Raw genomic sequence first — 13,966 nt, forward strand, 5'->3', positions numbered from 1 at the left:
GGTGATGATAATGATGGTAATGATGATGGTGATTATGGCGATTTTGGTGGAGGTGATGATAATGATGGTAATGATGATGGTGATTATGGCGATTTCGGTGGAGGTGATGATAATAATGGTAATGGGGATGGTGATGATGGTTATGGTGATTTGGTGAAGGTTAAGATGCTGATCACACAAGTGACAGTGGTGATGGTGACAGGTAGGCCTATCACGGTGATGATAATGATATAATGAGCAAATGCTGTGCCAGGCACTTGGTATGAGGCTGCATCACTGGCCTTAGGCCTCCTGGAGGCATGGTTGCTCCTCATTCCCTCTTAGAACAGCAGCAGGGAAGATGGTCACCCTCAGAACTCTGCTCTGCTCCCTTCCCAGTTTCTGGCTGGCACTGGTCCAGCCACTGCATGGGAGCAGACCCCCACTTTGCCAGCTTCCTCCCTGACCTCATGGGTCATTTTGTCCTACCTTCCTGCCCTAATGGGCGATGCTCATGGGATTTCAGAGCCCACGAAGGGCAATGGAGAAAGTACTTCGGGGTAGGGAGTAACCCTCTCCCGAGATATGCTCTGGAAAGGCTGCCCTTGCTGCAGGGGCATGTTGGCCTCCTCTCTGGTGTAGGACATAGGCTGAACAGCCCGGTAACGAGGCACTAATGAGGAGGGAGTCATCCCAGGCGCTTGCTGGCCCCAGCAGGTGCTTCCATCTGTCTACTCAGGCTCTCTGGCCTCTCTGGCAAGTCTGGGCCTGGCTCCCCACAGGAAGCTGCCAAACGTCCTTACTCAGCATCTGTCCTGTAGCCACTTCCAGCAGGTCATTCTCTTCCAGGCCATTAGCCCTGCCCAGGCTTTTTGTCATTGCCCCTGCTGTCTGCGGGTCAGGGATGGGACCAATCTTTAACAGGCCTGAGGCCTTGAGAGGCTAAAACATGTGAGTCCTCATCAGAACACTGGGCCCATGGCTGTAAGCATCCATGAGGTGCTCACGTGTCTATCACTGGAAGAGGCCTTGGGTGAGGCCCTGGCTCCATCACTGCTGGGAGCGGGATCTGCCACTGCCCAGCTGTGTAACTTTGGGCAGATCTCACCTTGCCTGGACCTCAGTTTCTCCTCTTGTAGAATGACATGGCTCAGACCAAGGGAGAGAACTCATCCCGGCAGACATTCCCAGCAACATATTTTGTTGTACATTCCACATGAGGAACTCCTGGCCACAGCCACAAAGAAATAGGCTGTGCCATTTTTCTTGAAACACAGGACTTCTGGGCTTGTTTCTTCTTTTCACAAAAATGGGGGCAAAATTTCACTTGCTTCATCTTCAGCCTAGAAGACAGTGGTGTAGTGCAGTGGCCCGGGACTCAGGTGACCCTGGAGGAGAAACCATGGAAAGTGGCCCAGATTCGCCCAGAGCCCTGGCCCTTCCACAGCACCTCCCATGTGGCCAGGCTTGCCAGCCTGTGGCATTCAAGAGAGACAAAACCTTGATTCTTACCAAAATCACTTCTTTGTTCATTGCTAGCAACTTATTTTAAAAAATATTTCAACTGCCGTGCATGCCAGGAAAGGTGCCCATCTGCAGGCTCCATGGGTTTGGGCTGGGACCATTGCCAGGTTGACCCAAGGCCTTCCCTTCATGTGCTACATCTGGTGACCTCTCAGGCAAGGAGGGCTCTCTGATACCCACTGGAGATGCCAAGTGGTTTTGAGGCCTGAAGTTTCCCTGCAGGAGCTCTAAACAGTAAGTTTGGAGGAGTGGAGTGGTCTCTCCTCTCCAAGCCCTGCCCTGGTGCCTGGGCACAGAGGGTAGTCAGTGCAGACAGACAGGGAGCTCTTGCTGGTATGTTTCAACTGGTAGATGGGATGCCAGGATGGAGCATGAGGCTGGGGGACACCCAGGCTGAGGGCTCAGAGCAGTTTTTTTCCAGTCTCACATCCATTTGTCCTGCCAGGTAGCTTGCTCACAAACTGGAGCCCACAGAAAGAGGACATGAGTGCTGCCGGTGGCTGTAAAGGCTTCCTGGAGGAAGTACCGACAGATGAGGGGAAGGAAGGGCACTGTACTTTGGGCCTGGAATGTCTCCCAAAGGCCCACGTGTTGATGGCTTGACCTAAGTGCAGTAGTGTTCAGAGGTGGGGCTTCAGAGGAAGTGATTAGACTATGTTTTCATCCATAGATTAATCCATTGCTGGGTTTGGAATTGAATTGATTATTGTGAGGTGGTGGGAACTGCAGGAGGTGGGGCCTGCTTACTGGAAGTAGGTCTCCTGGGGGCACACTTGTTCCCCAGGCCCCTCCTCTCTCTCTTTTTGCTCTTTGACATCATGAGGTGAGCATCCTCCCCCTTCACACACTCCCACCACCATAAAAATATTAGCAAAGAAAACCTGAAACATTTAGAAAAGATTATATATCATGACAAAGGAATAAAGAGGAACATCAAAAAAAAAAAAAAATCAAAGCCTGGGACAGTGACACACACCTGTAATCTCAGTGCTCTGAGAGGCTGAGGCAGGAAGATTGCAACTTTGACCCCAGCCTGGACAACTTAGTGAGACCCTGTCTCAAAATAAAAAGAGCTAGGTACCTATCTCAGTGCTAAGGCCCTGGGTACAATGTCCAGTACCACCAAAAAAAAAAAAAATCATGTAATGTACCCCATTAATAGACTAAAGAGAGGATATCATATGATCATCTTAATAAATGAAGGAAATAAGCAGTTGATACAATCAATAATTGTATGAGATTTAAAAAGCTCTCAGAAAACTGGGAGTGGATGGGAATTGTTGCATATGTTATCAAGTTGGAAGGATAGTTACATGAATATAAAACATCAAAATCAATATAAAAATCCAATAAATTATAATAAACCATTGAAAAATGAAATTAATAGTTCATTTTTACATAGCACCAAGACTCCTCAAATACCTTAGAGTGACTCTTACAAAAGATATGCACTGAAAACCACAAAAAATAGCTGGCAGAAATCAAAGAAGATCAAAATAGAGGGATAAAGCATGTTCATAAGTCAGGAAATGAATGTTGTGAAGATGTCAGTCCTCCATAAATTTGCCTAGAAAAATAGAGTCGAAGGAATTACTCAATTTCTGACAAGTAGACTTCTGGAGAAATTGTCGGGTGGCTCTAAAATTTATGTAGAGATGTGCATCTTGGAGAAATAGAAAACCACATGATTTATACCACCCGATTTCATAACTTAACATAAAGCTACAGTTAGACTCAGTGCACCCAAGCAGTCAGTTTACAGCGGAGACTCAGACGCAATTCCATGGGAACTGGAGATTCACGCGGGAAAGAAACACACAAAACGAACCTGGATGGGTCTCTCTCCCCATTTATGTTTACTTGAGCTGAACGCTTGGGGATGCAAACTTGGGAATTTTCCCACTGTCCCCTGATTGTCCTTGTCCCCTCCCTGGGCCAGCTGCTCACAGCCTCTTCTCATGACTGCATTTCTCTGCTCTGAGCAGTGGCTTCTCTCCCACCCACAGGCCTTGGCCTCTCCCCATCCCAACGTCATCTTGCTCCACCGCACATCTTATCCACCCACACTCTCAGCACCCACTGTCCCGTCCATTCCCTGAATGACAGCAGCAGCTTCCTGAATTCGTAACTGCAAGTCCCTTTGCCTGGCCTGGCCTGGCCTGGCCCTGCTGGCCCATCCTTCCACCCTGCTGATAGCTTGGCGTCTTTATGGTGTTTCCATAACTTTGTCACAATCCCTCCAAGAGCAACAGGGTTAACGCTACTCCTTGATCATGGCACTGCCACATCTGTCTCCGGCATTTTCCACTTGCCTCAGTTTTCTTGCTGTGCTCTCGGATGGGGTTTCCTCATACTTCTTGGTGCTGCTGCTTCACCCTTTACGCCCTTCTCCAGATGTTGAGCTCCCTGGGGACAGTGGCCACCATGGCAGGTCCATAGGTTGCATACCATGCCCAGTGCACAGCAGGGAGTTGCCTTGGACGATGAGGCCCCAGCAGCTGGGCTCAATGGTGAGCAAACCTGGGCCCTTGCCTGACATCAGTGGTCAAGTTGTGGGCTGGCCAAGGGGCTTCCACAGTTCAGGACTGTATCATTTATTTGTCCAGCCTTATTCCTCATTAATTACCCATCCATCCATCCATCCATCCATCCATCCATCCATCCATCCACCCATCCACCCATCCACCCATCCACCCATCCACCCATCTAGCCATCCATCTGGTTACCTGTCCATCCAGTGAACACATCTTCTTCCCATTCCTGGATGACAGCAATGACAGGGTGGCTGGCTCTGTGTCTGTGAGCAGCTCTCTTTCTAGTGTGAGACAAGGCACTAAGAGAGTGAACATGTGACTAAAAACTGAGGAAACAAAGCCCAGGGTGTGAGGAAGCTGTTCCGAGCAGTGTGGCAACCTTGGGACTCAGGGACAGTTGTGCACAAGAGAAGCTGAGAACAGAGTGTATCTGCTGCGCTGCAGGTGGGAAGAGCAGTGCCTTTGTCCCCGAGGGCTACGGTGGGCTGCCTTCCACCACGGCCTGGCCTCTACCCTCCTGGCAAGGCGAGCTTCCCACCTCCTTTCACAGGCCTGGCTCTGAGAAGCCATGGAACTGACTGGATGTCACACAGCCGGAGAGATGCCAAGAGGGAGCAGCCCAGAGCTCTGCAGGCGGACTAACCACCACAGCCAGGCCCTCCATCAGAGCATGAGCTTCTCAAGGACAGGGGTCACCGCTGTTTGTCTGTGGGCTCAGGCCGGTGCCCCCCCAACGCCAGCAGCAGGTCCTGAGGCAGAAGCCCTGCTCCCCATCTGTCTAGACTGGGCTATTTGTCATGTGCCCCAGGTGCTGTCAGCTGCTGGGCTGCCCACCTGCTCCCCCTCAGCACACAGATGTCCTGCATGGGGCACTGAGCAGGCAAACAAATAACTATCAGCAATGGAAGTGAAGCCATGGTGTGAGGAGGCCTTGGGGCTTGGGCAGAGGAGCTGAAAACAGGGCGCCCAGCTATCCCCTGGGACTGGGATGGATGATGGGGCTGACTCAGAGCGCCCTGCTTCTGAAGCTTCCCCTATTCCATCTCCAGGCCTTCCAGGAAGGGAGCCACACCCCCGTGGGACAACTCTTCCCATGGTGCCCCCCTGGGCCAAGCCTCCCTGACCTACCTGGGCTGGAGATCCTCCACTTACCCTCGCTGAGCCCACCATGGCCCTAGATCAACAGAGCCCCATGTCCCCAATCACCTGCTGGAGTCACTCCCCCCGAAAGAGCTCAGTCTGGGGAAGGGGCAGAGGTCATTCATCCTGGCTTCTCTGGGGCAGGTGGCCACAGGTAAATTTTTTCTCTTTCCTCTTTTTAACATTCTCCAGTGTCCATCATAAGCAATAACACATTATTCTTCCAATGGAAAAAAACCACAACTGTATCCAGTATTTTGAAGATTGTTGTAAAACATTTTGCTATAATAGTTATTGCAGAGCTACAATATCTTTATTTTGGTAAAAAGTAAAATATAAAAGGAATTTTCTGAGGGTCTTTATTACAAAAATACATGAGCAAATTGTTCTTCACTAAAAATGTGTCCATCTGGTAGAAAGGATGTTGGTAATTTATCTTTTCAATAAATATTTTCTGTAGGCCTTGACTTTATTTTTCAGTACCAAACTAATCCCAGCCCCACCCCTACCCCCCATTTTTTTTTGAGATAGGGTCTTGCCCAGGTTGGGCTCAAACTTTCTATCCTGTCTCCCAGAAGTGCTGATTACAGGAATGTGCCACCACGTTCAGGTCAATGTTTTAACAATGTGCACGGAGGAAGGGAGATATGTGTGTATTTTAAAGAATCAGAAATTTTATAAGATGATTAGTATTTCAGAAGCTTGGCTCCTCTGTCTCTCTGTCTGTCTATCTCCACCTGTCTCCCTCTTTCTCAGTCTGTGTCTCTCTCTGCCTCTGCCTCTGCCTCTGCCTCTGCCTCTGCCTCTGCCTCTGCCTCTGCCTCTGCCTCTGCCTCTGCCTCTGTCTCTGTCTCTATCTCTGTCTGTCTGTTTCTTGCTCTCTCCAGTCTGGACTAGCCACAGGTGAACCAAGTTGGGGAGGGGGAAGGGTTAACATAGGGTCCACAGCAGGAGCCCTTCCCTGTCCGGGGCAGGAAGTAGGGTGGGAAAAGTAGGTGGGCTGCAGGTGCAGAGAGGACGGCCCAGCCAGGAAAGAGGTCTGTTTGGTGATCAAGCGACGCCACCTGGTGGTCTCTGTTGGTGACACCAGGAAGGAGAATTGGGCAGGTCTCCCTGAGCATACACCCTGTGAGGTGGGAGAGGAGTGGGCTCTGAACCGCGGAAGTTTGGGGGCATACATGAATGAGACGGGGAGACACGAGCAGTTCAACTGAGGCTCCTCAGTGAAGAGTCGAGTGTTCGGGGAGCGAGTCGGTGGGCATCTGCCCAGGAGCCAGAGTCCTGAGCTCCACTGCATCCAGCCGCACGGGGGCTCTGCTGTAGGCCATGGTGACCTGCCATGGTTGGGGAGGAGTTTGCACATCCTCTCTGTGTCCACGTTTCTCCTCTCTGCACCTGCCTGTCTCCCTGGTCTCTTATCCTCTGCAGGTCCGTGGGTCCCCTAGGCCAGGGTGACCTCGGCAGGGTGAGGGAGGCCTGGCCCCTCCTACACGAGGCCCAAAGGCAGTGGGGCAGGAGTGGGGGTGGGGCGCGGTGGTCCATCCCAGGCGTTTTCGGCATTATTGGCCAAAAGGAAAATTATATTGTAACAACTTACTCCATCTTAATACCGCGAGAATTTGTTGGTGGGTGGCAAACTGAAGGACCGTCTTACTGGAGGGTGGCGCGCTGCAGGACCCCCAGGAGCGGCGTGAATTTTAACGATGCGGCGGCCGCGTACCAAAGGCAGGGATCGCACCCTAGCCAGCGCCCTAGACAGCCCCCTCGACATCCCTCCAGTGTTCTGCTGGGTGTGCTCTGTCAGGGCTCTCTTCAGAATCACCCCTGGCATCTCTCGCTTCCCGCGCTGCCGGCCCATGACGTAGTAGATGAAGGGCCTGGAGGTGCTGTCGATGCAGGCCAGGAAGGTGGCCAGAGGGAGGAACATGGGCATCAGAAAGTTTAGGATAGGCCGCAGGCTCCAATAGAGGACGAAAGGCAGGCGACAGACGACGACCAGGGACGCTGTTGTCTTGACAACGCGGTAGAATTTGGGAAACTGGCGCAGTTTGCAGCAGCTCAGGCAGAAGAGGGTCATGCTGGCCCCACCCGCTGTGATCATGAGGGTCGCCAGCAAGGCGATGCTGGCAGCATGGTAATGGAGGCAGGACCCCAGGCGAAACGCGTCTTGCAACATGCCACAGGCCCTGGCCGTCGTTAGCACAGCTGACATGCTCATCACCCAGACCATGGCACAGATGATAATCGAGGTCCACTTGGGACGGTTGCACTTACAGCAGGAGGTGAACGCGTAGGAGAAACAGCACTCGCTGCAGAAGACCCCCTGCAGCCAGAGCCCCGCTGTGAACCACAGGAAGGTAACCGCGAAGAACATCGTGCTCTGGGAGTTACCCAGCATCACATGGCTGATGCAGAAGCCTGCCTGGCAGGAGAGGAACAGGAAGTCGGCAGCAGCCAGGTTCAGGAGATAAGTGTTGAGGGCGCGCTTCTTGATGTGGAAGCCCAGGTACCAGAGCACCAGTCCGTTGCCTACGGCCCCCAGGAGTGACACAGCCAGCGTGCAGTAGATGATGATTTTGCTGAAGCCGCCCAAGTAGCTTGGGAGCTGGAACATGTTGAGCATGTCCAGGCCGAACACATTGAAGCCGAAGAAGTCGAAGCCGAACATCTTGGCTGGTTTTGAGGCATAGGAAGGACCCTGCAGAGGGTGACAGGTACGGACCAATGGGGTCATGTAGAGGGCTGTCCTGGTGCTGGTGTGCATCCCCCTCCCAGCTCTGTGTGACTTCACTCAGTGTTCAGCCAACTGGACTCCCAGTCACACATGCCCAATGCCTGTCACACATGCAGGTGGCCATCCCTGACTTTCCCCTGCTGGGCAGACAAATGTCCCTTCCTGGTGAGGCACATGCAGAGGCACACCATGTACTGGACAGCTGTCTACAGACAAAGAGGACACACAGGGACCACATGCAGGGGGGCTCCCCATTCTCTCTAACTAGGAACCCCACATGGGGTTCCCAGCCTGAGACCTGGAACATATTCTTGCTAAGACTTCCCACCCCAGAGGGTCTCTGGCTGGACAGTGCCTAGTGATGAGCCCCCAGAGCATGCTGCCCTGCAGTGGGTACAGCTTTTGGGGCCTCAGCAGGAGCAAAGATGTAGTGATGGGGTTAAGGGGTGGAGGGGACCCCTGGCCTTCCCCAGGCGTCACAGAGGGAACACAGCTCCAGAGGTCTCTCTGAAGTCTCAAATCAAGTACAGTGACCAGCTATGGGGTTGGGGTTCTTGGGGAAAAAGACACGAGTGTTTGTGGCTGGCTAGAGTAACCGAGGAGTAGGCCTGCCCAGAATGCCCTCAGAGCAGGAGGGAGGGCCTCAGGGCAACCCCTCCCTGTCCTGCCCTCCACAGCATCCATGCTAGTCCCTGTTTTAGCCCTGAGGACATGCTGCTGGGGGCATCAGGACCCAGGCTGGGGGTACTTAGGGTACCGGGGTTGGGGAGTGGTGGGAGAGAAATGGGAAGACAGAAGGAGGCAGAGACAGAGAGACAGACAGAGATAGAGGGGAGAGACACAGAGGGGATAAAGAGAGACGGAACTTGATGTGGCTTTTGCCTTCTCCTTGGCACACCTTGGCATGGACTGTGTGCCCCACCTGGACCACCCTTACCACCTCTCCACTCACCCGGGTGAGCCCCTCTTATGGCTCTGCTTCCCGTTATGGGCTTGGGCCTCCTGTAGCCTCCTGGTCCCCTCGGACTACCCCACTTTACACCATGCATCCTCGCCCACCACCCTCATGGAGACCGTGCCTGACTCCCAAGCTCTGACACCAGAGTCAGAGCACAGAATCTCAGGACCTAGGAGTCAGGGACCTGGCCGCACTCTGGTGTCCTGGTGGTGACACGGGATAAGACTCTACCCCTCTCTGGCCTCAGTTTCCTTGAGGTGCACAAGAGAAACTGCACTCCTGCTCATTTAACTGGTAGGTCAAGGCCAGTGCAGAGCAGGACGTGTGGGTGGCACCTCTCTGAATGAGATGCTGAGGGGAGGCACAAAGAGAGTTCTAGGATGGGGTATCACCATTGTTATCCGAGTGTCTGGTATCCTGCACAGACGCAGAGCTGCCCTCAGTATTTACCTCCCTCCTGCCCCCTCCTCCACCTCCCAGAAGAAACCCCCAGCCCCAGTGCACCTCCAAGAGCTGGGCCCAGAAAAGAGAGCTGCAGAGGACGGAGGAGAAGCATCTCACCTCAGGAGCAGGTGGAGGAACGAATCTCTTTACCCACTGATCACCTGATGGCCGCAGCTGTCTTTAGCTCTCTTGACCCACACTCCCTGCCTGGAGACTCCTCCCCGGCCCTAAATCCTCTCTTCTCCTCTGGGACCTGACTGGCTGGATCCAAAGCACCCAGTCAGCTCCTGGGAAGGAGGAGAGTGTAGTGGCCATTCGCGGGAATCTTTGGAGTGAGCTCAAATGGGCTGTGCTTGTGGGCGGCCCTTCCCTCCTTCCGGCCACTGGAGAGGGGAAATGGAAGACCAGCACGTGAGTGGTTTTGGAAAGCCCAGTCTTCATGTGTTAGGACAGCCCCAGGGTACTGTGAGACAGAGAAGAGAGGCAGACAGAGGCAGGACTGCACAGCGCGCAACTGACCGGAGGACTTACTGGCAGAAGTGTGGTCCTGCACGGCAGCAAAGCAGTTGGATGTCTATTAGTTGGGTCAGAAAGAAGGACATATTTATAGCTTAGAACAAACGTGACTTCATCTTGCCTGGAATGTTTCTGATTTGTCTTGAGATAATATCAAAGACTCAGGCTCATCCCTGAAGCCAGGAGCCTGTCATAAATCTTCACATACCACCCTTATGGCTTAGTGTGTTATAGTTGACCAGCAAACTATGCAGGAAAACCCTATTAGGGCTGTTCTGAGGCAATCATGGCTGTTACTCAGGATGGCTGTGGTCATATGTGGCTGAATCCATATGCCCCGCACTTGTGATGGGCTCTTACAATCCTCTGCGGCCCTCTCTTCTGTCATGAGCCTGAGCCTATGAGGAGTCTTAGCATTAAGTGGGCAGATACTACTTCACTTGTCTGGCTGGGAAGCAGTGTCCACAGCAATAACCAACTTGGGATAACCAGGAACCTGTTCTTTCCCCACAGCCATTGGGTCCTGTTTGGTGCAGGCCTGTGAATACCAGGCCACCACATTCATTGGTGCAAACCCATCCTTGTCTTTAAGACACGGTGTGCTGCCACACTGACCAGCTGGTACCCAGCCACGGGTCTAGAGAAATCGAGGTACATTTAACTCATTCCTAATGGTGCTGCTGGCTGATCCAAGGGCCCATACCTGGGGCTATCCATATGCATCTGTCCCAAATATGCTCCTCTCCCCTTATGTGAGTGCTTAGCGTCTTTGCCCCTGAAGTTTAGCATAATTCCACTCCAGCTCTTCCATGGTGACCTAGGTAAATGGAGAGCCATGGCTGATGTTACTTATAGTACTTGTCATTGGTCACTGGGATACATTGTAATTGGCTATATCTCTGGTGTTTGGGGTGTGTGGTTTCCACTAAGCCTCCAATATACATTTATCTAGAACATTTTAGTCTTGTCCTTGGAGAGGAGTTACCTACCAAGGTAGTCCAGATGAAATGGAAAAAAAGGTCCGGACATTCAGGTGCTAAGCATGTGTATCATTCAGTGCTTACTAGAGAAACAGATTTAGTGCAAGAGGTACAAACATATAAGAATTTACAAGATTGGCTTACTATGGCTGCCCACAGAGTTGGGTATGGAAAAGTGCAGAAGATCTGTCTGTGCCTTGGAGATCCAAAAGATCCAATTGAAAGCCTGGAGCTCACCTTAGTATTCCGAGTGAGTCCGTACCAGGAGAGCAAAGGATCTGCGATGACAGGCTGAAAAGTCTGCTCTGGAAGCCGGGCGGCAACATCTGAGGTGAAGGAGAAGACATAGAGTTTCTCTGTAGAAACAGCAAGGAGCCTTCCTTCTCCAAAATTTCCCTTTTATACCATTCAAGTGACAAGCCTACCTTGGGTGGGTCTTCTGCTTTCATTAAATCCCTTCAGCCACACCCAGAACTATGCTGATCCAATTTAGTTGGGCGTTTCTTACTCAAGTTGACCAATCAGTTCACTATCACAGCATGGCACACCCACATGAGAGACGAGATGAGTCTATTGCAAGAGAACCTTGGTTTTCTGAGCAATAAAGGAGACCGCAGGCTCAGTGAAAGTCCAGAACTATGGGAAAAACTCCAAATATTTGATGAGAACTTGCCAAAGTACATCTGCACCATTCAGGAAGACAATCTGGGGGCAGCATCTCTGTTAGACATCATGGCATCACAGCGGGGTCCACAATTCCTAAAGTGAGTGGTGAAATTCATGCCCAACTAGGAGGCCAACTCCAGTGCTCTGAGGGATTTCCTTCAGCCCATTCAAGGAATGAGGCCCAGAGTTCAACAGGATCAGCGCTGACTGAGTTAGGAGGGCTGGAGCTTCTTCACACTGTGGCAAGGACAAGACCCTGAACCCCACTGAATTACCCCCTCCCCTTGTGGTGTGGTCACTGTGCTGTTTTCTGCCTGTGTTTCAACTATGGAAGAACATCACCTGGTTGCACAGCTGGGACAAAATGGCCTTTGGGCAGGCCTGGAGCCCCCAGGCCCTCATAAAGGGCAGGATTGCCAGCCTGTGGGTATTTATGTTTCTCAAGACTCCTCTGTGGATTTCAGAGTAGCCAGCCAAAGCAGGCTTGCCTAATAGGGCCAACATCTGCTGCTCTAATAAGCTGTTCTTCTCCACCAACTTACTGCCTGCCGGTTACATGGCTGGTAAGAGTACCATCAGGTGTTTGAACCCAATCCTGGATGGTATGTCTTATGGAATGGTTACCCGATCACTCACTGTCAACCAGTGCGGGTGCCCCTACACCACTCTGAGCTTCTCAAGCAAGGCCTTTGATAATGGCAGTTTGATTAGCTCTTTCTCCCTAGGAAAGGCTTGCATCAGCCACTAGCCCATTGTTCCAGTGGCCACGTTCTGTCTGCAGTCTGAAGTCCAGTACACTGCCAAATGGTCACTATGGATGACCAGAAGCCATGACTCATGGTCATGGTCACCACTCTCATAGCTCTGCCCGTGGTTGCTCAGATCTCCTCCCCTCTCAAGCCAGAGGGTATTGGTGTCTTCTGGTATTATAGCAGCAATTCAGGCGCTCGGGCTCCCTGCTGACCCTGTCTGTATTCCTGGCTTTTGGAAGTGTGGCCTCTGCACCAGCCGTCCAAGGTTTGAAGCATTTTCATAGGTACTGGGCTCACCCCAGCGACAGCTCCACTGTAGTGTGGTCTGTGTTACATGGATGGAAGCCGGAGGGACAGGGCCATTCTCCCACCCTTCCTGATACACCGGTTTGCTCTGTGACTGGTAAAGGTCACTGTACACTGTAGATCTGATGTGGAGCATTTATTTTCAACTCCTTCCAGAGCTCTCACCACATACCTAGAGGTGCCTTTAGCCCTTGTCCTGCTTACCAGAGAGCCCAGCTCAGGCCACCTTCTGTGCCAGTGATGTCTAACTGCACAGGTGTCCAGAGCCTGCACCTGGCTATCAAAGTCTTTGCTTTCTCACATGCCGGGGAGTGTCCCCATCTCTTGCGGTCCCTTCTCCATCAGCTGAGATGGCCAGTGTGGGCTCTGAATGAGAGAAGGAGTGGAAGCCCCCAGTGAGCCAGGAGCTCTGCATCCTGCGCATCCTGCCCCATAGTGGGAACAAGTAGGTACGAATGTGTTCTTGTGCTGTGCCTGGAATGAAGTAGGTCTCACCTGACCAGACCCTTGTGAGGAGACTTATGGATATGTAAGGCCTTGGCTTTGTTGCATGCACGGCCACCCCCTCGTGCATGGACAAGCGCACCAGCATCCTATTATATCCCATCACTGAGTGTCATCTCCACTGGCAGCATGTTGCTATCAGTGCAGTGGAACCAGGTCACGTCAGGAGGGAATGAGAACAGTACCGTCCCCATCCATCATGCTGTGACAGGTAGGAGGGCTGTGTAAGTGTCCCAAGGAGTGTCCACAGTCTTCCCTTCCATGTGAAGGTCAACTGGTCTTGTGAGTCCAGCTTTAAAGGAAGGCTAGAAAGGAACAAGTCAAGTCGAGAGCAGCATGCACAGAGCTTGGAGGAGGCAGCTGCTTCTGAGACCTGGGCCATGTCCGCCTCTGTAGTGTGGTTAGGAGGGATCACCTTACTCAATTTCCTGTAAGGAGGCCAGGGATACAGCTCAGTGGCACAAGTGCCCTCCTGGCAGGTGCAAGGTCCTCAGTATGATTCCTGGTATCAAAACAAAAATTAATTTCCTGTGGGTGATATCCTTCAAGTCACATCTGGCTTTGTTCTTGGCCAGACAGGGTTATTGAGGATGCACTGGGCAGGTTAAAAAGTCCCATCTCCTCTTAATTCTTGTATGTTCTGCTTCTTGCACGTGTACCTGGCTGCTGTACCACCTGGGCAGTGTTGCCATTCCCTGTGATTCCACGTCCATCAAGTAGGACCCCCAAGGTGTTTCCTCTTCACTACTGACTTTGCCACCCGAACTTGGAGTCTCACTCTCCCCTCAGTGTCGGTATGTCTCTCCTAATGGAAAATCCATCCCCAGAATGTTCTCAGAGACCAGATCAACACCAAATGTGGAATAGAGGGTCCTCTGCCAACTCCTAGATTCAATAATCCTTGTTTTACTTTGCTGATCTCACTCCAT

General features: G+C 52.0%; 1 protein-coding gene across 1 annotated transcript; it reads right to left on the minus strand.

Annotated features, from left to right (window-relative positions):
* Nucleotides 1-6,005: 6,005 nt before the first annotated feature.
* Mrgprg (MAS-related GPR, member G) lies at nucleotides 6,006-11,158 on the minus strand. The gene is made up of 2 exons (XM_005384224.1): nucleotides 11,047-11,158; nucleotides 6,006-7,875 (listed from the first exon to the last, which is right to left on the minus strand). Exon 2 carries the CDS (start codon nucleotides 7,843-7,845, stop codon nucleotides 6,781-6,783), a length of 1,065 nt encoding a protein of 354 aa, XP_005384281.1. The 5' UTR covers nucleotides 7,846-7,875; nucleotides 11,047-11,158; the 3' UTR covers nucleotides 6,006-6,780.
* Nucleotides 11,159-13,966: the final 2,808 nt, after the last annotated feature.

Source organism: Chinchilla lanigera, unplaced genomic scaffold (genome assembly GCF_000276665.1).
Source record: "Chinchilla lanigera isolate Chin_1 unplaced genomic scaffold, ChiLan1.0 scaffold00021, whole genome shotgun sequence".
In the NCBI taxonomy this organism is placed as follows: domain Eukaryota; kingdom Metazoa; phylum Chordata; class Mammalia; order Rodentia; family Chinchillidae; genus Chinchilla; species Chinchilla lanigera.

Excerpts from the sequence above, each read along its gene's own strand:
- Mrgprg (XM_005384224.1), bottom strand. The coding sequence starts at position 7,845 with ATGTTCGGCTTCGACTTCTTCGGCTTCAATGTGTTCGGCCTGGACATG.